A 26126-nucleotide genomic window follows, 5' to 3' on the forward strand; every position below is an offset into this window, starting at 1 on the left:
ACCTTAGGAAGTCCCAGTCCAATAACAGCCTTAGCGGATTGAGGAAAGCAGATCCCTCGATAAGAGATGATCATCGGTTGGTGAACCAAAAAGTCGATATCACAACCGATGGCATCTTTCGTCTCTGCGTTCCCATTGTCAACCACCAGAAGTTTAGCTAAGTGCTTACGAACAGGTTTCAGTTGACTTCATAGTTTGGAAACATTTTGTCACATGCGAAAGATTTTCCAGTCGATATCACTCACTCTTTCTAGACCTGCATTCCGATCTTTCTCCCTTTTATCCGCATCTGTTTCGATGTTCAGGAACAGTAGGTACTGAGAAATTTACCATTGCAGTCAAAGCTTCCTGATCATCGTTTTGCAAGACTTTTTCCGTTCGCTCTTAATAGTCAAAGTTTTCCCCCGCGTCGCCGGAAATTCACCCCATGGCTACTTAAATCGATGCTTGACTTGAGTCTTACCCCCTGCCTATCTGCTTTCTACCCAGCTGGCCATCCAAATGGCGTAGTAGCCAGTCAGTATCAGTATCAACCGGCTATGTTTGACGGCGATGTGGGCACGATGAATCCAGTCTATTTGGACGGTCAATACGTGACCAATGGGCATACCGGACAACAAGGCGTACAGAGGCACCTACCTCACGGGGCGGCTACTCCAGGTGTCGGTGCCGTGGAGTATCATCATTCGGGAGCTGCGGTAGTGATTTCCCGACCTGTATTTGTGGCAGAGCACTGGCGCATTTCTCCAGCTGATCGGACTCCTGGTCTGGGGATCGATCCGCATGGACTGGATGTTGCAGCTCAACGGGGAGCTGGATGGCAGGTAGGTTTTCTTTTTGTTACTGGCTGCGTGGGAAAAATAACTGCAGTTGCTTCGCCGTTTCTTGCTCCCACACAGTCTCAAAATCATCCGTTATCACATATAATTACTGGGTGGAAATGCTGTGATCAGACCCGGGAACTGTTAGCTGATGCATTCGGTTACCTCAACTGGATGAGTTCGAAGCAGAATGAAACGGTGGCATAGTAACGGGATATTCCAGAAGAGCTTTCTTGGACAGCTTCTTACTTGTTCCACGAAGAGTCTGCAAAACGGTTTTTTCTCCCACTGTAGGGCTGTCGTGCTAACAAGGGCGTGAAAGCCCCTGGTGCGTACTATTTCGAGGCGGTCTGCTTAGAGGATGGCCTGGTACGAGTTGGTTGGTCTACGAACGAGGCCAGTTTGGAGTTGGGGACGGACAATTGCGGCTTCGGATTCGGTGCGGACGCAGTGGGTGCATCGGGTGCGAACGGCGCTGGACGAGCAATGCACCGGAATACCGGCCACGACTACGGGGTCTCAGTAAAGCAAGGAGATGTGATCGGCTGCTGGTTGGATTTGAACAAGGGATCTGTCGCTTGGTCGTGCAACGGAGAGGTGTTCCAGCGTGGTTTTACCATTCCAGACCAGTTGAGAGGAGAAGCTTTCCTTCCGGGTGAGTGCTTTGCTGCATATTCTCTTCGGTGGTAGCTGGAAAGACCCTCTTACGGGCTCTAGGTTCGTCGCCAATAGGGTTGTATTCTTTTTTTCCACTGCAGGTGATTTGACTGCATTTACCAAGTGGAGTTGATGACTCGCTACTTCACGAGCCCAATTTCCGGCTGTGGTCTCATAGGTATTAAGAGGACTGACAAAGGTTGCGGGACTTGATGATGTGGTCAGCCAGCACTTTCCACTGCAGCTGATTTGACTGCATTTACCAAGTGGAGTTGATGACTCGCTACTTCACAAGCCCAATTTCCGGCTGTGGTCTCATAGGTATTAAGAGGACTGACAAAGGTTGCGGGACTTGATGATGTGGTCAGCCAGCACTGCTATACACCTCCGTGAGCAGCTAAGCGACCCTCATCTTATAACGAATTACCCAAGGTCTCGTGGCTTCTAGGTTCTCGTATTCATCCCCGCTAAAGCTTTAGTTCCATTCTTTACAGCCCATTCTAGCCACACGAAAAAGTCCCACGCTTGTTCCTCATGCTTTGCAAAAAGCAAAGCGCGTCGGCTGCCGTGGATTAATGTAGTCCTGCTGTAAGCGACACTTGATCGTTTCCGGTTGCCTTGACAGATAAAACACGGTTCGTATTCATTTCCCATCCTTCTTGTTGCATCCTCAAAACTGGTCGTTGGTTTGTTCGCTGAGCTGGGCAATTTGATTGCAAACGCGCGTTGTTGTTAGGGGGCGTGGTGGAGCGTAGCGATGGGTAAGGAGGTCGCAGCGAAGCAGCTGTGTCTGAATCGTCTTTCTGAAAGCACAGTGGGACAAAACAGTGTGTTAGTGATGACTTCATTACGATTTTTCTGCTCACGCATTGTGAGCAGAATCAGTAATGGACCAACTGGAGAGACTTTCGACGCATGCATAATGCATTGGTATACGAACAGTCCAGGCCTTTCTACCGGCGAGATTCTTGTCCCACTGATGTTCCGAACTTTCATTATTCACGAGCTATCAAAAATTCATAACGAATCCACTCTCTCACAAAACCTACTTACCGATGTTGATATCTTTGATATTACGAGGATAAAATCAAGATGTTATGACACAATTGAGTGTGTTTCACCAACTGCATACCGTTTGGTGTTCAGGTAGAACATAAAGTTGGTGGAAACTGCCTGATGAGCCGCAAAAAGGACGACGCCGGTCGTGGGTTGTCGAAGAGCTCTCAGTAACCTTACGAGTAGTATGTTCCATCAAGAAATCCAGACTTGGTTCTGATCACACCAAGCTTACGTTTACCGTAGAAACATGTTGTTCTTGGTTCCCCAAGGTATGGGCTAAAACCGAAGTTTCCGTAATTTTTTGGAAAGTGCCCCATTTTAAGCAAACTAACGGAGTGCCTGGTTAGCTGGACCTGATACCTGCATGGCTAGGGGGATTGACGTCCAGTTCTTGTGTCAAAACCTCTGAGGATTGCGATTTTGGTACACGTCAAAAGTCATCAATCTGGTCCAAGTGGTGAAGCGGAATCACCGTTTTCGGTCAGTTACAATTAGGCACATGGGTGGAAAAGGGGAAATCGTTTTTTCGTCCCCACAAAAATCTATCAAAACAAAGTCAAATGTTGATTTTGATTGTATCTGTCTTATTAGTCTTGTAACTAATGATAACAAACTCTTAACACGCTAAATGCTACACGGTCTGTTTACCTTAGCTCCGTCGCTGTCCATCCAAGTGGGAAACGATTGTTAGCTCACGACAACATGAACCAGACGAAAGATTGCACCCTTTTTTACGGTGAACTACTTTCCTCGTTCAACCAACAGTGTGTTTAGTTTGTGGAACAGACTGGGTCATTCCAGAGTTTTTAAGAAATCAAAATCAAATAGTTCCGCTTCTGGTGCCTAGCTGGCACGATGGGTTGAGATACTGTCCGACCTCTGCATCTCGACTGCTCCTGTCTAGGCTCGGATAACGTGGTAGCGTCTCAGACCTCGTGCTTCCTTCGGCTGGCATGGCAGCTAGGCACCGAAAATGTGATACAGCTGGAACATCTTTTGACGTTTCCGCTCGATGTCTGGACGCCATGGAAGTATCCCAGTCCACGTGCAACTCATGCCACATCTGGAGCACGCAGGTGATGTCGTCCTCATCTTTGAAGATGAAGCAGATAACCTTTGGACAAACTGACCACCATCTTTCAGCATTCGTCTTGCATTTCAAAGCGCAATTTCATCATGCTTCTGAACGTGCGCCCCTAAAATTCAAGGAGATTCTTTGGGGGTTGTGGACAAGTCTTCATACCTCGGTAGCTATATCAGTCCTGACGAAAGTGTGTCTGTGAACCTCGAAACCCCGAACACGCTTGTCAATTGGCGTCGCTTGTGCCATCAAAATGACATATCACCGGGTCTCAAGGGCCGTTTGTAGCAGGCCACATTAAGGGCTGTATTACTTATTGTATGGTTGCAAAACAGCCTCTGGAGACAGATGAAGTGAGGCGTCTTCAGGATTTCGATCACCGCAAGCGTTTCTGGTGTCGGATGACGCAGGGAATTCATAGCAAGGTAATTAAATGACCGGTATTTGTGTATGCAGCACGTACTTCAATCGCGAATAACGTCTAGCACTATCGACTGCGGTGGTTTAGGCCATGTGCTGCGCATGCGGAAACACCTCGTCTACCGAGACGAGTGTTGTTCTCCGTACGTCCTTCAGAAAGGCGCAACCTGCGAGGTGGACAGTTGATGACTTGACAGAATGGTGTGAAAGAGATCACGAAAAGTTCATGTGTTGTTGGTGTTGTACGCCTCCCCGTGAACCCTTCTGCGCTTGGCTGGAGACCTTGCAAGAGATGGCTGCACGCAGATGTCAGTGGTATTCGTGTTACCAGTTTCTTTCCAGATTGCCTGAAGGCCTGGAGATGTAGGCACCTCAGAATGCTTGACATAGGGAGGCCAGCCGCCCCTAATGACCCAAGTGCACGTCAATTTGACGGATGTGTTACGCGCAGGACACGGACCAAATGAAGGCATGCTCTGATCGGTCAGAATGCCAGCCAATTTTCGACTCGACGCTTCTCGGCCCCTCACGGTGAATCTAACACGATCTTGTGGAACACTCTGTGATTACCCTATAAATACAGATGTAATGATTCTCCTTTTGTCTCCACAAAAGGCTGTCTGGAGCTACCGTGCCTTTTGATATACCATAGTGGGCAGAGCAGGAAGCCAAGGGATCGATACAGAGTTGCACTACCGTCCAGCGAGTTACAACAATAGGCCATCACCACATCCCCTCACCCACTCTTTTCTGTGCATTTTTAGGCTTTAGATATAATTAGATGAAGTCCGCGCTTGTATGGTAGTGAACCGCCAGTGTCAGCACCGTTGTTATTGTATCTGATGATGATAATGATGATGAAAAAGGTGTTCCCATGTGGACCAGTTTTCTCGTAAACATGCTAATCTACTCGCGTGCGCCTCGTCGTCCTCTGTGATAAATCAGCATTTTTTCTCCAACTTTCCGATACATTCCTTTTTTCGTTACCTCCGTTACTCTGCAAACGCTGAAAATTCACCAGGTGGTGCATTACTTGTGACCTAATCCGTGACCTTACGCCTGTTTGTCGACGCCATTCTTACTTACCCAGATGTGCGATACATGTTTGCCATCATCTGGTTTGATGAACGGATTCGGTAACCTCGTAGTCGAGAACTGGGGGTTGTTTTTACAATCTTGGCCCGCATTCGGTTGGTCGTGTGACCGTTTCGAAAGTCCACACAATGCCAGTGCATGAAAACCGTTGACTGTTTATAAAAGTCTTTATTTTGGCCATCTGGCAATCATCGTCGTCATCGTTTAGAGCAACACGAACACTGGTGCTTTCCTGCTTCACACAAACCGGTCAATTTGTTTGAATAAACCCTTACAACGGAAAGTGGGAGCGAAGCGAGATGGCTCAGTGGTTAGGGTGCGAATCTACTGAGCGGAAGGTCCCTGGTTCGAACCCGACTTCGCATGTTTAGGCTTGGACGACCTGGCAGTATCCCAGCCCTATTTCTTCCTTCGGGTGGCATAACAGCTAGGCACCGAAAGATTGCTACAGCTGAACGATTTTTACAATGGAAAGAAGAAATAAATCGGGTAGGGGGGAAACCTAGAGCTTAGCGTGTCTACACCTCCAAAACTCAGTCAGGAAGTTTGGCTAGAACTGATATCGTGAACAGCATATCGTTTAGCGTCTCCAGCTAAGTATAGGGGCGGGGGACACGTGGACTACATGCTGGAAGGCGAACTAACGGCACGTGACAACGTCCACTCGCTTCTACTGTGTCAAAGTCTGTCCACCTCTAGATTCCCGCCAATCCAAATTGGGTATCCAAAATAGCCCTCGTCTCGGTATGCGTAACCCGACACAGCTACCTCAGCTTGCGATGCTGGGTGCATTCTGAGTGAAATACCGTCTGTAGCCTGAAGTTCTCTTTCTTGCTCATTATGATCATCATCCCCCTCGGCAGCCGTATAAAAATGAATAACTTGAAGCCCTTATTGTGACGGGGAATGTACCGAGTGCTAGCTTACTACAATCATTTCGAGGTGCTTACACCTCCAAACACTCATTCACCGTAAGGCCTTCGAACAGATCATGCCTAACCGTTCAGCTGTAGCACTCTTCCGGTGCCTAGCTGCCATGCCACCCGAAGGAAGCACGAGGGCTGGGATACTGCCAGGTCGCCCAAGCCTAGACAGGGGAAGTCGAGAGGCGGAGGTGGGATTCGAACCACGGACCTTCCGGTCAGTAAATTCGCGCTTTTACCACTTGGGCCGTCTCGCCCCCGAACAGATCATGATTATGATCAACTTGTGAGACTCTTCACAGATGTTGCCAGATGAAATGCACACAGGCTACTATCAACGGGTATCCAGTCGAGCAAAGATCCTTCCGCCCGGTGACTTAAAATGATACCAACCTCTGCACATCCTGCTGCAGCGACCTCTGAATCACCAGGGGTGTGCAGTCGGAAACGAGTGAATTTTGGTGAAGCGGTTAGCTTAACCACTGTGCTTTCATCTTGAATTCTTATTTCTCATACCGAACACCCTTCAGTGTCGAACGAGTGCGTTGTGAAAGGAAGAACGCTTGTTGCCCTGCTTGATTCAGAGTGCGGACATTGAAGGCGGCTAGACAGACCGGGCGCCGAGATGCCTGAGGATGTCAGCGCCATGCGATGTTACCTGCAAAACGGATGCAGGACGGACGGAGTCATCAGTCCTAAGTGCTGGGCCTACAAGGGGAGAGTTATTATTGGCTGGGTAGAGGGATTAGAAAAAGTATGTGAAAGAGAAAGATGGGAGGCGTCGGCAATAGCTTGTTTTCGCTTCACCGCTCTGCACCATGCGATGACCGATGTGGCAGGAGTTTATGTGTAAAATCGATGTGTACACGTGGGTTGAGCTACTGCCAGGGCACCGACACATAGACAGGAGGACCGTTAGTGTCCCCAACCAAAGCCATTGGCTCAAAAACCATACCGCAAACCCCGCAGGGTTTGGCGGGGAAAGTCCTGGACGGCCAGGAGACTATGTTGTTCAGACCCCTAAGCATTGACCAACTTGGTATGAAAGACCTTCTGGGTGCCGCACGGACACCTTTCCTTATAGCTCAATGGGTCGCCGAGGTACACAAACCGCCACACCATGGTAGGATCCAGTCTCTTCGTAGCGGTCTGCGTGCTCCCGGATTGGCATTTATGCGTGTTTGGAAAATCATACAGATCAAAGTTATGGGTATCTCGCGTTCTGTGTCCGGTTGCGTCACCATTTGAAGAGACAAAATGCCCGAAATCCAAGACCACCAATCGCAAATCGGAAACCCCACGCATAAAATCGACGCTAACGCGCTGCCTCACAGTGCAATCTGTACTCTTGTCAGGTCCTGTTACGTCATGTGAGTCTGCCTGCCAACAACGTTGTTAAAGGAATTTCCTCGCTGTGTTTCTCTCGCTGGTAGGGTGTCTCACCAGAGTAGCTTCCGTTCCGTAACCGATAGTCTTGTGTGTTATGATGTGTGTTCGGTGTATCTACTCTGTGCTAATCATGCATTTTGAACTCTGCTGAGTGCGATGCGCATGGCCAATATATGCATAATTCTGGCCGTGTTGCCCACGGTTATTCCATTTAGTGGAAAACCTGATTCCGCTTTCATCGTTTAGGTTCACGTCATGCAGCCCATCTCCATCTAAATTTAGCAACCCTCTTAATATTGAATGTGCTCTCCCTCGGTAGGTATCACGTGACATTGCAAAATATTTTGGAAGGCTAAGTAATATGGTTCTTTCACCTCCGTTGACATTCCACTTATTGTTTTGTCAAACTCGATGTCCTACCTGTATTTCCATCTCATACAAATCGAATTCTGTTTGGCACCATCACCTGAAATCACGTGACCCTACGACTAACTGCTGACTTGTAAGCTACCCATTCTCTTCCTAATCTTTGACAAACGAGTTTTCTGGCCTTCATCACTGTCTCATCGTTGTTGCGTACTGGATTACAGTAGAGCCGTGTGAACGCGTTCTGTCTCACCTGACTGTTGTCACCTTGGTAAAACCGGTCGATCAGGTCGTCACACCGCCTTCCTTTCCCACGACAATTGTTTCCCTTTCGATTCCTTTCAATTCCCCATCCGGTAGCTATTCTTTTGGTTGTCAGGTGGCGAACTGGGTGGCCTTCCGGCTGTATCCCCCCCCCTACGCGGCGCGCGAACTGGGGGCCTTCCGGCTGTATCCCCCCCCCTACGCGGCGCGCTACAGTGCATTAGCAAGCGATGTATGTGTAGTCTCTTTTTCGAAAACGGCGTGGCCACAGTGGACTAACCACTTGCCTGGTCGTTTGGTCAACCGATGTCCGAATATTTATGACCTATCCTTTTCGGTTTCAAAGAGCTTCGGCTGGGACGGAGATAATGCGTGCATCGCTTTGCCGCTGCGCTGGTTCTACTGAATCCCTGTCCGAGAAAATGGTCAACGTAAAGTGGCATTTTCCGTCCAGCTGTGATGCGTTGGAAAAAGAGAACAAAAACAAAAACGTCTTCACGCTCTTCGCCGCCCTCTTTGTACCTTAAAACCGTTTTCCAGCTGCCTGGAATATCAGGACTGTCTAGCTGTGCGATTGCACTTGGATTCTTTCTAGTTCCTCAACCTGTTCTGCTGTTATTTCACTCGCAGCAAAACTGTATTTCTGATATGTATCGGAATCGGGTACGATCAACGGCTATACGTGACCTGAGAACGAGCGCACAAATCCCCAAATATGACGCGAGCTCAACCACTCCTAGGGCAAAGAGAGAAGAAGACCAGACCTTCAGAAGAGGGCTTTTACTGCCTCAACCAAAGGCAAACAATATATATATTGTGGTCTTTTTGGATTGAGTGCAACATGGCGGAAAAAGCGCGAAATTCAAAAATTCAAACTTTTTGAAAAATAATTTGGCAATAACTCGAAAAATAAGCCGTTTTGGGGGATACTGACATCTCCAACAATTCCCCGGGGCTCACTGAGAGAGAGACCACCCATTGGTCTTGGTCACTAGTCCCTTGTAGTGACCTTGCTGTAGTGACCTTTGTCCTTTTCCCTTCCAAGTTCCGACTTGTGATGTTTATTTATTCGACCCCAAGGAATTCCTTGTTCCCTTGTTTGTGAATCCAATATTCGGTCCTCCTTCAGTGCTCCGATTGAGGTGTTGATCCTTCGCGCGTCGAGGTGCGTAAATTGGATCCAGTTCGATGCACTGGTTGATCGAATACGCCGAGGAGTACCATGCTTCCAGAAATTCCCTTCCGTGTCTCCTGTCTCCTTGTTCCAATTTTCTTGCGTTTCCAAGATTAAACTGGTAGCATTCTTTCCAACTCTTCGTGTATAGATATTAATGATAATCAATGGGGGGTCATGTCTCCTGGCGGCCGTGTTGTGTTCCTTGATTGGTGACGAAACGTTTGCAATCAAATTGCCCAGCTCAGCGAACAAACCAACGACCATAAACGATTATTATTTATTATTATTATCATTTTTATTATTACTACAACTTTTTATGCGGCAAACCCTCAGTTTGGACTGCAATTATTTCCTACGCTTGTTGTAAGGAAGTTTTGCTGCCAACAGAGAATTTTCATAAATACTAATAGCATTAATAATAATTGTAATGACCTAACCGTTTACTGCGTTTCTTCATTATTGTGGCAAGTGTTCGGGGATGTAGTAGGATTTAACCTCTGGTTCGCAAGGCAAGACTCTCCTGCATCACTGCTTCTACGTTCAGACTTTGCGAGCACCCACTTTGGTTCCGTATTCGAAGATGTGCATATCACGGAACGGTCAGTGGTTTCCCAGTGTTGTCTTCTGTAGTCTGGTTTCTTAGTCTGGTTTGTGTCGGGATTACACATTGGCTGTTACCGTATCTACAGATACTTAGGTTGCTTGGGACGCATGCGTGGGGAGCAATCGGTTTGTACGTTTCTGAGGGAATGGCGCTGTCCGAGCACACTGGCCCCTGGATTGTAACTGCGGATGTTAAGATGCCTCCAATCGTTATCCGTTCTCTTTCGGCACGTTTATCATCTGGCCTTTGTTTGTTTCTTAGTCCTTTGAAAGTCCTGGTCCCAGTGGCCTTGTATCATCATTTACTACAGATCTTATGTGCACTGACCGAGCTAACGCCAAAGTTTCTTTCCACACTCGCTGTCTAGCCGCTAGTTTGAAGGACTCGCGCATTATGTTCAATTTCGGTGACCAGGCTCTGGAGTACCCACCACAAGGTCCATTCATTCCGGTCGCACAGGTTTCAGATGATAGTGAAGTTCCGAATCGGATTACCGGATGGAGAATGAACCCGTATGATGCTTCGGCCGCGCTGGACATTTCTCCGGATGGTAGCAAAGCCCAAGCCCACTGGGCCCATGGCTGGCAAGGCTGCCGGTCGAATCAAGTGAGAGCCACCTTTATGAGCGTGATCCTGATGTTTTTTTAATCACTTGCTTGCCGGCGCACGATCTCTAGACCGTTCCTCTCTCCCAGGTTATTTTTGTAGACGAAAACTGCAACTATGGATGCGTAGCAAGCCGTGCACTGCTGGTGTAACAGTGATACTACTGATGGGGAGGCATGCAAGTAGTATGTTTTCTTGTAAATTCGCTTTGCGTCTCTTGAAAAGGGAGATCTATTGCGAAATTTGGGGAGTCGCTTTGTAACATTTGCTTGGATTTGAGCAACAGTCAATGAACATCCAGGAAAGTTCAGGAAGGCGCGTTCAAAAGAAGATGCATGTTCAGTTTTTGCAAATAAGATGAGAGTTTTGCTTCCCTCTCCAATAGCCTGTATTTGGTCAGTTGGCATTTTCTAATGAGTAACTCCTCAGAGAACGCCTTTTTTTCACTGGTAGTGTTGGGAGATGACTGGAATTTCACTGGAGAATTCATCCTTTAAATGAAGCCAATTCATGCTGAAAAGATGGTCAACACCGTGCAGCTGTTTCAGTCCGTTTGGGAATCATCTCACAGACCTCGGGAGAATTTGGAACGCCGTACCTGGGCCAGTAGCCTTACGGCCGTGAGTAGCTCCCACTTAGACTGGATATAGCGCCATTCACCCTTCTGTCACGGAATCCGCATCGCGTGGTCACGTGCTGACTGGTTTTATCGATTAACGACTTCCCTAACAGCTTCTGCGTCAGCGGACGCAGAATATTTGTCTTGGCATCCAACATTTCACGATTGTTCTCCATCCATATTAATAACCTGATTGACAGATATACTCGTCTCCTCTACTTCATCACCACTGCATCGTTTTCACACATGTGGGTAAGCTAATTTGTTGGCGGTGGCTTTCCCTCTTGGGAACTGGACAAATCAATTTGCCCCGCTTCCCTGCCTTATCTATGGGTGTGTCTGATTGGTGTTCACCTGTCATCAAGCTCTTGTGGTAGATTGCGCGCAACAGTCGTTTTTGGGGATGCGTCACCAACTTACCTTGAGTGTCCTTACTACCACAAACCACACAACCTGGGCGTTTCCGCCAATCATTCAGCAATACTTCACTTCACACCTCCAACCCGAGACATAAAACGCCTTGTTCTCGGTTTATTGTACCCGGCGACTGTATTGACGTCTACGTTCTCGCTGCTAAGCCTCCCCAACTTGCATATTTCCCACTCATTTCCGGTTATACTTCCCTTTTTCCGTTCGTTTCACCAGGGCATTCGAGGACCGGGTAGATTCTACTTCGAGGCAACGCCCCTAGAAGATACCGGGCTCTGTCGTATCGGCTGGTCGACTGAAGATGCCAGTCTTAACCTGGGAACCGATCGATTCGGATTTGGTTATGGCGCGGACAATGACGGCTTCGGCTTGAACGGCCAGCAGGGTAAACGGATGCATTGCGATGAGATTGAAAACTATGGAGAGGTGAGTAGACTGCTGGACTATTTTTTAACCTTTAGGACGAAAAATTTATACTGGAATCCGTGTTTACTGGCACATACTTATTCGGGACTGTCTGCGAATGCAGATTTTCACCAACACTCATGATGCACTTCCTGGGATTCGTTTTGAATGCACACGTTCGCCTGATCAAACAAGATTCGCACAGCGTGCGTTGGTGGTCCAGGGATATTACCCTCGCCTCACATGTCACATATCCAGAGTTCGAACCCTGACACATTCTAGGTCATGAACTGCTGATGAGCTCTAATGAGAGCGAAGCTGGAGTCTAGTGGTTCCTTTCTTTGATAATCCCGTTGACACCAGAGTGATGTGAACGTGAATTCTACAGGTTTCTCAACCAGCCACAATCATCCTAGTTGACAATTTCGTCTCACTCGCTGACACGTACTATCACGAAGTGGATGGTCCACTTTCGTGGATCCTGGATAACCTCATCATCATCATCGAATGCATGACATTAGTGTTCAATACCAATGCTTCACTGCCGTACAACCATGATTTATTTGAAAACCTTATTGTAAAAGAAGAGTAAAGGTGGATAGCTTACCAGAATCATTTCGAGGTGCCTACACCTCCAGACACTCATTCAGGCAATCTGGATAGAAACTGACAACAAGAACGCCATTGACGTCGGTTGGCAGCCATATCTTGTAGCGTCTCCAACCAGGAGCAGTGGAGATCACGTAGTTCCCACCCAGGAAGGCAGCTCCCACTGACGGCGCCCAAACTTTCATAGTCACTTTCATGCCCCTCTACAAGCCAAAGCTTCCACCACTCTGATTTGGACCCGGAAAACAGCACTCCCTCCGGCAAACGATGGTTCGGTATACGCAACACATGTCCCAACCAACGCAGCTTCTGGTGCTGGACACATTCTTCAATGGAAGTACCGGTTACACAACCGAAAACGCGCTTTCTAACTGCCTCGTTACAGATTCACCGACACCAAACCACACGAGCTATAGTTCTGAGACAACGATTGTCAAACACCTGAAGACGTCTTAGGTCCGCTGCTCGAATAGGCCAAGTCTCACAGCCATACAACATAACAGTCCATACTGTAGCTTGATACACACGTTTCTGGAGACTAAGGGATCACCTGATACAATGGTTCTCGGTGAAGCGTTTGGCCCGGGGTTACGATGATTCCTTTTATTCAAGCAGCTAACAGTATTCGAAACCAGCTTGTGCAGGTACAGCAGAGTGTTCTTCTGTATCTCGTTTCAACCTGACCGTGCATAATCTTCTGCGTCAGTTACCTGAGTATATCGTTGAATTTCTCTAGTGACTCCTACCTGTATCTTCCATTACTCGTAACCGAAATAAGAGCATTGATCATGTTTTTTGCGTATGACTGGGCCGAGATGGTCCAAGTGGTTAAGAGCGCGAATTTACTGACCGGAAGGTCCGTGGTTCGAACCCGACCTCTACCTCTCGACTTCCCCTGTCTAGGCTTGGGCAACCTGGCAGTATGCCAGCCCTCGTGCAACCTTCGGGTGGCATGACAGCTAAGCACCGGAAGGGTGCTACAGCTGAACGATTTATTTTTTAATGATCGGGCCGGTTGTCCCAAAAAAGCTGATGTGGATCACATGTGTGTGTCACAAAGCGACGTCAATTCTGTGCACCTCAAAATGCGGTGGAAACTTCCGCTTCCGGCAAGCTCTGTAGGTTAGTTATGTGCGAGAATAAGTTGCCATCCTGTCCCGACGTAACACACTACTTATAAAGTTGCTGAAAATTTCGACAGCCGGACTGGGGGGGCATGAGCGTATGTTTTTCGGTAGGCAGGACACTGCCAAGATATTCGAGCTTGGATAAGATATTGGGAAGAATTCCCCATCGAAGGGTCCGGCTCAATTTACCGATGAAAAGCAATCGGTCAATTGGTGACCGTGGTTGAAGGATGTTCTGCCCGTGTGTGAGAGCTAAGATCTCTGCTGGTTTGCCACTTGTGGCAAAACGGCCAAGTGTTCACCCACTGGCCGGAGTTTCTTCGGTTGTGCACTGCAGACAATTCCCAGCGAGGATGATTAAGATGTACGGATCAAGTCTCTATTCGAAAGACAACGATGTTGAGGTTAGTTAGTCTGAATTTTGTGGAACGAATAATCGCCACTAGGATTGACTAGTTACCTAACCCGATGTTTACCAACCTGAGATAACGACACTTGAGCTATCTCTGATTCGCTTTGTCCCGCGCGTGACAAGTGCGTGAACCAGCAGACTAATCGTCTGGTGATACGTGATTTGCTTTGTGGAAACTCCGTCCTGATATTCAGATGTGGCCAATTCTGTCGCGAGTTTCTCTTCGCGAGTGTGGACTTTGTATGTCGGTCATGACCAGTCCATCGGAGACAACTGAACACTGATTTCCCAGGCACATCTGAATTAGTTCCGTTTTGATCTGAGTGTACCTAAATTCCGGAAGATAAAAAGTTGACGGATTTTTCGGGACTTAGCCAAGTCGTTTTTCCAACTTCCGTTGGGCGGAATCATCGATCCGACTCGGAGAACGGCAAAACCAGTTTTTCAGGTTAGAATATACCGTCAGTTTGCTCATAGAACCCGAAATTAGGATACCAATCTGGTTCACTGGTCTTCCTTCCTTGTTTGAGAACTGCGCGTTTTGAAGTGGGAAATTCAGTACATTTTCTTGTCTATCCAGCCATTCTGTGTTGGCTGGAGAATAACAGACTCGTGGAACGCCCCTTTGACTGGTCACTGCTTCAGCGCTGGTCGTTTTAGTTGTGTTGAATCGCCACCCGAGATAAGCACGAGGGCTTAGATACTGCCGGGTTTCCGACGCCTAGACAAGAGCAATCGAGATGCCGAGGTTGGGTTCGATCCACGGATCTTAACCACTGAGCTATGTTGAGCTTATAACCTAGTAGTAGACATCGTGTTGGATTACGACAGTGTACCCAAGAACTGGTAGCTCGGATACGCTAGTTGACTTTTTGTCAGGTGATCAACAGCCAGCAAAAGGGACCGCGATACGAGAAAGACTGCGAACCACTGGCGTTAGCATCCGCGTAGCAACACGATAGGATTAGTCGTCAGCGTCCTCCGTTACGAACAGACCATCGTGGTATGACTGAAGGACACCAGTGCAGCGTCCGTCCACAAAGTTTTTCATGCCAGATTCGTCAGTCGATGGAGGTTTGACAAACCGTATCCTGGCTTTGAAACTGATGGGTCGGAGGTCGTACCTACAGCACATTGTGCGTCCAAACTCAGACGGCTTTGGTGTTTTCACTTCAACCACCGCTGCCTTGAGCCAAACGCTCAAAAGTCTTACCCATAAACCCGCGAAATGAGCTCACTTTCTGGCAGTAGAAAACCTTCGTGTTTTCCACAAGGTAATGAAACCTACGAAAGCTCACTCTGAGATGCTCTGTGGGTGAAGTTTTCGGAAGAGTTACCGTTAATAAGACGGGACAAATGCAGTCACACACGACGCCTGAAATTCTGCGTGTACGCTCGATCACTGGACGAATTTATTTCGTCAACAACGGTCTGTTTGCCACTGCGCCTTTGTCTTTCAGTAGTTCCGCTCAAATTGAACTGTGGTCTGTCAGTTTAGATCCTTCCTTAGTGTGTGAATCACCACCCTTGTCGATTATTTTCACTTCGACCTTTCAACTTCACTCGTTTGAATCTGCCACACGCTCGGTGATTATTGCCACATTGTTCGGATCACACGTGGTGCACATCTCGATGGATGGACATCATAAACGAGAGATTCAATTGAGTCTCTCGTGAAAACCAAATTGATTTGCAAATGAGTGTATTTCTCGAAAACGGTCCAATTTGGTTTCAAGTAGATCATAAGGTTGACGGAAACTCGGGGACTGCGCCTGCCTGACGAGCCCCAAGAGGGGCGAAACCGGTCGTGGGCTGTCGAAGAGTTTTCAGCAACCTTGTGAGTAGTTTCCTTTATGAAAAGCCTTTAACTAGTTTGTTGGTTCATAAACTTCCACGGCAGACAGCTGTGCATCACGACTGTCTATTCACCATTTTTTACGAATCGCTTAGGGAATTGGCGCGCGTTTCTGCTAGCTGTCTCCATGCATCATCCTCAGATTAGGTCGCACTGTCGTCTCTATTATCATCAACAGGAACGAGAGCCGATGCGACCTACTGCACTGGTCTCTTTGTGGTATGTGGCTGGATCGAAACCATGTTTAATCCGTGAGATCTTTTGACAATGAGAATCGTGGCCGGCATGTCACACATATCATCACCCAGGCCCACATTCGATTTACATGTGGTGGTCTACCCACCTCGAACAAACACAACCCTGATAATGACACACACACACACACATCGCTGCTTCTAAGATGGACCTATACTCCAGAGAGTGCCTGTATCAAGCATGCCGTTACGTGGAATCAGTTTTTCATACGATAGTCTGCCTTACAGTTGCAATACCCCGTTTGGTCGCGTACATTTCGTTTACTCCAACTGGGGTAAACAACCCTATGAATTGTCTGACACGCTCTCCTTGGAACATTCATCGAAACGCACGCACACATACAACTTACTACGTTTCGTGGTTGTGTTCATACTTTGTCTGGCTTACCTGGAACTCTCTGTACTGATGGCTTTTATCGACAGGCATGCTTTAATCTCATCATATTAACCAACTAGTCTATTGTCAACAGTATAACTTTCTGTCCAATTCCCCATGATTTTACCCGTGGCCCCATCACCATTTGTTCGCGCGTGTATTCCGTGTGTCCCTGGTGTTCGTACGGGTAATTGCATACTTTGATGGCGCTGGGGGAGGTGTATGATCCTGACGAATGGAGATCGAACAACAAACCGGGGGGTTGTGATAGCCAGACAACAACTACTTTCTGCCCAGCTACTATCGATTTGGGTGTCGTCATGGTTGCCTGGGCAACGATTGATGCTGTGCGTGTTTTTTATGTGCATTTCATCACCCTTTTTCCTTTCTTCACGCATGCTGTTCCCACAGGCATTTACCAAGGACGATGTGATCGGGTGCTTCCTAGACACGATTGAACACACGGTCAAATGGTCTAAGAATGGTATCGATTTTGGCGAAGCGTACCACATACCACCGGAATTGTTTCAGTCCGCCACCGCCGCGGCATTCTTCCCCACGGTGTCGCTGTTAAACTCCACTGTGGAGTTCAACTTCGGTGACAAACGATTCCAATTCTACCCTGGAGTGAGTTTTCGGGTGCCTTCTTTTGCCAGTCAGCTTCCTTAATATTCGGTTTTTTCGATATGTCCATCAAAAACCAGTCACCTTTGTGTAGGTTGGCACCTGCGTTACAATTAGTGCCCTACCTCATTACAACTGGTGACACGAACTCGTTTGTGGAAAGGGATGCGACCACCACATGCCACCTGTGTTGCTGTTGCTCGCCTTCCAAAAGAGACGGGCCTTTCTTAATCATGCCATCTCCTACCAAGAGGCTTGTCTAAAAATTCAAAACGTATTTCTACGAAGCGAATATTGAGACGCTGTTCATCAAACGGTCCAGAATTTTATTAGCTGAGCAATCGAATTTGAGCGGATGAACAGCTGCGTGCGATTTGAGGCTGCTGAACCTCCCAAAATCAAGCTACGTAATGTACTACTCGGCATGCACTACTCCGATCTTGCGGCTCCTCAGGTTCGTGTCCTTAGTTACGATCGAACTCATCAGCCCCTGTGTGTACTGTTTTTTTTTCAGCATGCATTTAACGATTTGCACTTGGCATGATCGACAGCCAAACACCACTCGTTTCATTAAGAGCCGTTTCTCACCACCGTTCGGCTTTTGGGCAATGCGACTTTCAGTCTGGTCGAATGGTTCTAATACGAATTCTGCTGACTGCTCTCCCAATTGCCTTATCAGCGACCGGCTATTTATGGGTTTCCAAAACGTGATAATTCGCGTGGCGGTCACTTTGGAACCGGCGTTTCAAGCGTCCCCAGACCGGTTAATGATATCTCACATCGTCTTGCTAGTTAGTGTGTGAACTGACAGCTGACATGATGGGCGCAGCTGGGTGATGTACGCACGCTTATCGCTCGATTGACGTTTGGCTCGTTAGTTTGCATCGTCACTACATCGGTCCAGTTTTCACTATCGATTGTTCTTATATATTTACGTTTGTCCGGATTGATTGGTTCCGTCGATCATTGCACCGTCCGTGTACATTGGATCCTAGTTTCCACCAGATTGATGTTTATCGTTTATCTCTGAGTCATCCATCCAGGTTACCGAAATGCACTGGGTTGTGTTGCTGGTGTTGTGTGTAGCTGGTATTCGGTCAGACTAACTAGTGCTTCCACCGATTCGTTTGCATACAGCCAATGAACATTTCGCTCTGAAAATTGCCATTCAGCGAACACCCGACTAATGCTTCCACCGATTCGTTTGCATACAGTCAATGAACATTTCGCTCTGAAAATTGTCATTCAGCGAACACCTCCCCTCTCCAGATATCCAGGATAGCACTACAAACCGTCGACTGGAATCTACAAGAACCCATTCATTACGCGTACTGAGTGTTGTTCAGACAGTTATACAGTCACCTACCCTCCGTGGTTGTCTTCTCTGTTTGTCTAGACAGTTTTTGTCTTCAGTTCTCAAACGGTTTGATTCAGTAGACTATTGCTCCGTTAATTGTTGGCCGCCCTCCATTGGTAATCGTTTTTGCTAGAAAAATCTGATCCGAATAGCTGGACAAATATTCCGGAAAACCGTTTCTACTTTTCGCTAGTTTCGCTGTCGACTTCTCATCCAAAACTTCAGTAATTTTCTCAGTACGTCCACAATATGCTTTGTATCATTTTTGGGGTGCCAGTTCCTCCCACAGGTAACTCTCTCACTAGTGTGTTGAACTCTTTAGACCACGTCGAGGAAAAGTGTACTTTTGTGAGCAAGTTAAATTTTTTTATTTTGGGGAATGCTGCCAACTCCGATGCTTTCTGGACTATACTACTCATTTATTGCCAAACCTGACAATTGCAAAGGTCCCAATGGTGATCTACTTTTTTTCAAGGTCCAAATGTTAACTAAAGTTCATTTAGCGTGAATCCTCATGTTCAAATCCACCCTGACTACCTCAGTCTTTTCGTCAAAAATTCGACAACCAGATTACCGATACAAATTTCGCATGATGGTCAGCGACTGATCTTCAACTTTCAGTTCAGCTGACATTTCATCGTGTTCGAAATTTGTTTGTGGATTCCACCTACGTCCCTTATTTGGAATGATGATACACCAGAACAACCCTGTGGTTCTCACAATTTTGTCCGTCTGTTACTGTTCGGTGCAAATCAAACATAGTTTTTCGAAAGTTCACTACATTCCCACTGTCATTCTATGAACACTTATCGGAATTCCACCTACTGCACACGGCTGTTCAATCGAGTTGTGGCTGTATCTCCCGAATTAGCAGTAAGCAGGAAGTCTGACGGTTTTCGGAGAAGCAAATGTCGACCACAGCCGACCCGGCTCGTTTTCCTCGTCCGTTTGGCGTGGGACTGGATGCCCCTCTATGGGATTGACATGCTGAAGTCTGCGGGGGGATAGGTGTGTAGAAATAACGGTAGCGGTTGATCCTACACGATTTCTTTGAGCACTCAAATATCTTGTCAACTGTGGTTTGAGTATACGACAATTGTTTCTGGGGCGTCATGCCGCGGGATCTGTTTGCCGAATGTTGATTTACTTGGCGGATAATTTCGTTCGCCGCTGATTGTGAAATCCATTGGCTGGGAACGGAAGAGTCTTGCATTGTCGAACTTTTCTAGTGATTTGCCTAAATTCTTTGGTTCTCCTTCAGAGTTTCCCATCGTCCGCGACTTGTATCTAGGCCACAGGTGTTCCGTGAATACTTTTTCCATCTTAGTTTGTTTTCTGCGCCCGTTATCCTTTGCTGCCTTATTCGAGTGTGTACCAGTTTATCGATTTTCAACAGGTTGCGTGACTTGAACGCATTTCGCTGCCTTTGCATGCTTTGAATAAAACCAAACTCCCTTGTTGATGCGAACGCCAGTGAATTGATGAATCGTTTGTGGATGTAGTGGAGAATACTGTCAGTTTTCGCCTGGGGTAGACTTAATCAATTCGATGTCCTTCCTTCTTCCTGTCTGTCTAGCCCGATTGGACTCCAGTGTGTTGCACACCCGCGAACTACTTGAAGCGTACTCGGCGGAAGGGACCTGAGGTAAGGGTTTCTGTCCTGGTATTTTGTTCCTGTCTGGCATTTCTCATTCGACCGATTAGTACATTGCATTTTTCGTGAAGGTTTACTCGTCAATGTCACTTCCTTTCACAGCGCAAGGTCAAAGGATGGTCGTACATCGATCCATCCGTGTTGCAGCAACAAATGAAGGTAAGTCTCCTTTGAGACAGTTGCTTCCGTAGCCTTTCAAACACACTGTCTAGGCATTCACTTCGTGGAATCAACCCCCGTGTGCTTATCTCCTCCTAGATTGGACACGCTGCTGCCGCTGTCGGTGCCGCACGTGCTGTCGAGCGTCACGAAGAGGAATTACCACAAAAGACGAATGCACAGTCCCCCTCTCCCAGATCTCCTCTTCCCCCGCCTGGAGCTGTTCCGTTGCCTGGTCTAGTCATCGGGTCTACGGCCGCACCCATCAGTCCGGTGAAAAAACCAAGCATTGTGAACACCAGCACTACGCAGACACAATCGAGCACGCAGGACTCTGTGAGTCCGATCGTCACGGACTCCATCGTGTCACCGAAGCCACGCTCCCCGGTCGGTGCCGGACCGTACTCATCCACTCCTTCCACCCAGTCTCCGAACATCGACCCTCCACGTTCCTATCAGGGGTCGGTCCCTGTCTACGACCTGCGCGACTGTACACGTCGAGTGGTAAACGGCGAAGTTGTGGTAAGTTCTCTCCTCCACATCGCCGGCGTGGCTGTCGTTTTTTCTACGTTTTCATCCCACCTTCCGTGGAAGGGTTTCTACTGTTCGCGAGCCTCCATTTCCTTTGTGATCTTTCTTTCGAAGCAGCGATACAGTTCCTCGGCACTGCTCTATTGACAAATGTACTTCTATTAAGAATACAAACTGCTCAATGTCTGGTGTGTGGTAAATCCCATGAACGATACATAAAACACCTCGTAGAGGCATACTCACGGTTAAAAAAATGGAAAGCCTGAAGGGCGTAGAAAAGACGAATTCGGTTGTCCTGGAAGAGGACTAGTCAATTCCTGTCGCAGAGACTATTGGAACGTGGTCTTGCCTCCGACTGTGGAGTTTTGTTTCTTGCAGTAGACTGTCTTATTTCGTTCGAACCAGTACGTTGTGTGTGTGTGAGGGAGTACTACCGCGAGATGGCTCAAGTGATTAGAGTGCGAATTTGCTGACCGAAAGGTCTGCTGTTCGAACCCGACCTCTGCCTCTCGACTTCCCCTGTCTAGGCTTGGGCAACTTGGCAGTATCCCAGCCCTCGTGCCTCCTTCGTGTGGCACTGAAAGGGTGCTATAGCTGGAAGCTTTTACTACCGCCTCATTGTACGGCGCCTAAATTGTCTCCGAATGCAACGAATTTGTCAACCCTGTGCTAAGCGAGCATTATGCCACTTTTAGAAACCTTTGTCCATGTGTCCCACCAGATGCTCAACCCCCCCCCGTCATCCTTTTCTGTCCACTGCGTTTTCAACTTCTAGCCCTCGGTCCAAATTCGAACTTTGTCCGTCCCGGAATCCTCGATAACGCCATTCCTAGGTGACTCTATGCATTGTCACTTTTTATATAAATAGTCTGAGACCAGGGTTTATAGCTAGGTAAACTATTTCATGACACTAATGCGTTTGCTCATGAGTCACGATAGGTCTGAACCAGATGTACATTGCATCCTGGCTCTACGAGATTGAGCTTTCTCGAAGTAAAAGATTAAGTCTAGTCTTTGGGACCTGTGAATTCAGCGAAAACTCTCACCTTAGAAACCAACAGCCCATGTTTGAAAACACAGTTCCACCCCTTAGCATCACGGATCACCGTTCGTCTTCCGCTTTGTTGAGCGACTGATTTGCACCAAGGCTCGAGGTCCCAAGGGCGACACCTAACTGGATGTTATAATGTCTCGTCCTGCTTGAACGTATGGTTCTGTCCAGGTACAGGATCAGTTTTGTGCGCATTCTGCGTCAACCACTTGTAGTCCCTGTTGTGTTTGCAGTTCAGTTCTATCTAGTACACGGAACCGCATTGGGACGGTTTCGCGCTAAAGTTCACTGTCCGTTTAGTACACGGGAAAAAAGTGGAAATTGTTTTCCGACTCCTGTATCTAGTTCGACCAATCGATACTTTCAAGGTCACTCTTTGTACGGTGCATCGGTGACACATTTCACCCGTAGACGAACAGACTACACATGTTATTTATCGCTCCGTAGCTGTCTGTATAAGCTGCACGAGCCGCCTCTTCACCACGAGGTCATGCGAATCCGCACTAATCCATCCGGGGGGCAATGTGGCGTTCGCAGAATCGTCCGCAGTTGTGCTGTTAGTTTCAGGCATACTGCCAACCGTTTTTTTGACACGCGTGCGTCTGACCTGATTATTTTAACTAAAGTTAATTCACCGTCACCGATGTGCAGAATTCCGTGTCGTCAACTCGAAACAACTGCAGTTGGATTGAGAGAAGTTGGTCCTTGTCGCACGGACGAAGCCTAGCAACATCCAGGTAGTGAATATGGTATGAGATTTAAACTCGCGAGTAGAACATCCCAGCCAGAAGAACGTTTTAGGGCGCTCCTTGTGCCTCAATCTCAGGAAATCACTCAGCTGTAGCACCCTTTCGGTGCCCAACTGCCACGCTTTCCGAAGGAAGCACGAGGGCTGGGATACTGTCAGGTCGCCCAAGCCTAAACAGGGGAAGTCGAGAGGTCGATGTCTTGTTCGAACCATGGACCTTTCGGTCAGTAAATTCTTGGACCATCTCGCCCCCAGTCTCAGAACACCACCATATGATTCCTCTCCTACATTTCTCCTGTTTCCTGAAGTTTTTCAGAACTGTTTCGCATTTGTCTTGTTCATGGACCTTTCGGTCAGTAAATTCTTGGACCATCTCGCCCCCAGTCTCAGAACACCACCATATGATTCCTCTCCTACATTTCTCCTGTTTCCTGAAGTTTTTCAGAACTGTTTCGCATTGTGGTGAACCATTCTGCTCCGTGAGTGACGTTTGATTTTCGGTATCGTTTCACTCGCTTTGCGCTGGAGTGTGAAAAAACAGTGTGCCGTTCACAAATCTCAGTGAACGCATTATTGTGAAATCCCAGTTATTTGTATGATTGGGTGAGGAATTTCCTGCACACCATTACTGGGAAAATGCCGCTTCGTTCCTTAGAACTACGAGTGTCACACCCATTCGTGAATTGACATCTCGTGTCTGCCCCCACGGTCACCTAGCTTTTATCCGCGTTATTTGACGCTTGTCTGGAACAAATTGAATGTGTGACCTGAGTGTTGAGGGCGGGTGTGAGTTCGAGTGATGGCGTGCGCGCGCGTAAGCGAGAAAGTTTTGGTTTCTTGCTTACTGCCGTGCGCGCACACGACTGCAACGCGGTGTGTCCCAATTTGCGACGACCACTGGCCAGCATGACGCCATGTTTTTCTTGGCCTGGTCACGCAATCGATCGATCGCATACCACGTCGCAACTGGGCGCAATTGATGACTCATTGTCAACGTTGGCAGCCGTTCGATTGTGTGTCCCTTGCTTCTGCGTGCTGTCGCCCGCCCAATTTATGCACGGTTGTCAGGGTGACCTGGTTGTTCAGCGAATGACCGAGAATGGGTTGGGTCGGGCTAGGTCACGCAAAGTGGGGAACACTCGAGTGTGAGACCGCTGCGTGTCTTGACACCATTTTAGGTGACTTGTACGCGTCTGCTATGAATACTGGAGACGAATGGATTGATACATATCATCCGGCTGTAGAATAATGGAGCTGTTTCACTCAACGTTTCGCTTGTCGCGGGCATTTTTTCGGTCAACCCGCTTGCCTCGGGGTTCTACGGCAGAAACCTCTATAGTTTCTCTACCCCCGTACAGTTAGGCGGATTCACAAGGAAATGGTTAGAATTCGAGTTGAATCGACTGTACTTCGTACATATGGAAGTTTCATCTATTTTAGTTCTGATTGGAACTGAAGAGGTGCCCAACAACTGATCTGTGGAATGTGTACGCTTTTCAGACAGACTTGCTAAATAGCCTCTAGCCGTCATTGTGCACTGGGCCTGTGTTGAGTGAGGTTCCAACGAGATGCTTGGCTCAGTCACGTGCCATACTACAACATGATACTCATCTGTTTATTTCAGTGCTATACCTCCCTCTGGGATACACTACTTCTTGGAATTGCTTCACACCTCTCCTCGTCCTTTTTCAACTCTTCACTAAGGCATTCCGAACCCAGACAGCTCAGAGGCGCTAACTGACCGGAAAGTCCATGGTTCGAACCCTACCTCCGGAAATCTTGACCATTCCTGTCTAGGCTTGGACAACCTAGCAGTATCGCAGCCCTCGTTGTTCTTTCTGGTCGCATGGCAGCTAGGCACCGGAAGGGTACTACAGCTTCAAACTTATTGTTATTTGTGGTGCACTACGCATAAGGTTGCTGAAAATTCGTTGACAGCCCCCGACCGGTTTCGCCCTTGTTAATTTTACTGCTCCTAAGCTCCACAGCCAATAGTACCACACGATGGATAGCATGTGACGCGTTTCTATCTGGGTTATTCATGCGCTCCGCCACAACCGAAACGCCGGAATGATTAGTGCCCACTGCAAAAAACGCAATTACACGCATGCGATCTTTTCCTATACCTCCCACTTCCAACCCTCGCGCTTCTCTTACTGACTTCACTAAATGATATGAAAACAGTTAAACGATTGTTTAACTGTTGCACCCTTCCGGTGCCTAGCTGCCATACCGAGGGAAGCACGAAGCCTGAGATACTCTCGGGTTGCTCAAGCCTAGAAAGGGGTAGGCTCACGCCTTAACCTCTGAGTTATCTCGAGCCGATGCGTACTTTCCGGATAGGTAAAGTTCGCACTATGAGTTGAGAACCTTTTGATCGTAAGTTAATCAGCGAAATGGAAATTGGCACTGTCATTCAGGGGCTTATGGGTCCGCAGTGTTCGTTGATAGTTTCTTCGGGTATGTGGACCTACTACCTCAAGGCCGCCATTTTTCCAAAAAGCTGTCTTTGAGGTACTAACTCCAAAAAATTGGATAAACCCGTGAGTATGTTCCTTTAATCGGTTCTGATAGTCCTCTAGTTGACACGTGTCAGATGGGCACTTGGACGAAGATTCGTTTTGCTATGATTTTTCCGGACGTGCTCCCGCCAGTCCCGCTTCGAATCACACAGACGACTTTTTACCTCAGTTGGGGCGAGATGGCTCAAGTGGTTAGAGCGTGAATTTATTGGCCGGAAGGTTCGTGGTTCGAACCTGGCCTCTGTCTGTCGACTTCCCTTGTCTAGGCTTGGGCCCGGCGGTATCTCAGCCCTCATGGGCTGCATGGCAACTAGGCACCGAAATGGTGTTACAGCTGAGCGATTTTCTTTTCGCCTTTTTTTCACCTCAGTGAGAATACCACCCTAGGCACTTGGATGCTATTTCGAAGTCTTATTCAGTAATGTAACTTTTCCTTAAACACTGTCGTAATGTTATATTCTAGATTTGTTCTCATCATTCCGCACGGATCCATGAGCATCGCTCACTGTATGCCTTATCTTTCGACTTGCTGCCCTACCTTCTGAGTTACCATCTATTGTGTGTGAATTTTGTGTAGCCGCAATCTAGGTGACCCCAATACTGCCCGGATATCGGTCCAGCCTTGCGCACAAAGACTTACTCATTCTGGTTCGAATCTGGTACACCTTCTGACTTTCTGGTGTAACTTTGTTTCCATTTTTGTCTCTGTGTTGCACTTCAGAGAAAACGCACGGCAACAACTAACGGGTTGTTGTTGAAGGTATTGCTGACGTCCCCGAATACCTTAAGGGGAGCGAGATGGACCAAGTGGTTAGAGCGCGAATTTACTGACCGGAAGGTCCCTGGTTCGAACCCGAATTCTGTCTCTCGAATTCCCCTGTCTAGGCTTGGGTAACCTGGCAGTATCCCAGCCCTCGTGCCTCATTCGTGTG

General features: G+C 47.8%; 2 protein-coding genes across 2 annotated transcripts in view; one reads left to right on the forward strand and one right to left on the reverse strand.

The window, feature by feature from the left end:
• Positions 1–26126, forward strand: part of T265_14822 (hypothetical protein) — a gene marked incomplete at both ends in the record, with an annotated part of 63586 nt that overhangs the window by 27544 nt on the left and 9916 nt on the right. Inside the window, 8 exons of the mRNA XM_009175439.1 lie at positions 490–824; positions 1116–1476; positions 10167–10462; positions 11727–11936; positions 16960–17175; positions 20106–20174; positions 20286–20342; positions 20442–20864. Of these exons, the coding sequence (XP_009173703.1) occupies positions 490–824; positions 1116–1476; positions 10167–10462; positions 11727–11936; positions 16960–17175; positions 20106–20174; positions 20286–20342; positions 20442–20864 (1967 nt within the window). The remainder of the gene's footprint in view (positions 1–489; positions 825–1115; positions 1477–10166; positions 10463–11726; positions 11937–16959; positions 17176–20105; positions 20175–20285; positions 20343–20441; positions 20865–26126) is intronic.
• Positions 24578–26126, reverse strand: part of T265_09392 (hypothetical protein) — a gene marked incomplete at both ends in the record, with an annotated part of 5995 nt that continues 4446 nt past the window's right edge. The window contains one exon of the mRNA XM_009175436.1: positions 24578–24837. Within this exon, the coding sequence (XP_009173700.1) occupies positions 24578–24837 (260 nt within the window). The remainder of the gene's footprint in view (positions 24838–26126) is intronic.

The sequence above is a fragment of the Opisthorchis viverrini genome (assembly GCF_000715545.1).
Source record: "Opisthorchis viverrini unplaced genomic scaffold opera_v5_272, whole genome shotgun sequence".
NCBI classification, from domain to species: domain Eukaryota; kingdom Metazoa; phylum Platyhelminthes; class Trematoda; order Opisthorchiida; family Opisthorchiidae; genus Opisthorchis; species Opisthorchis viverrini.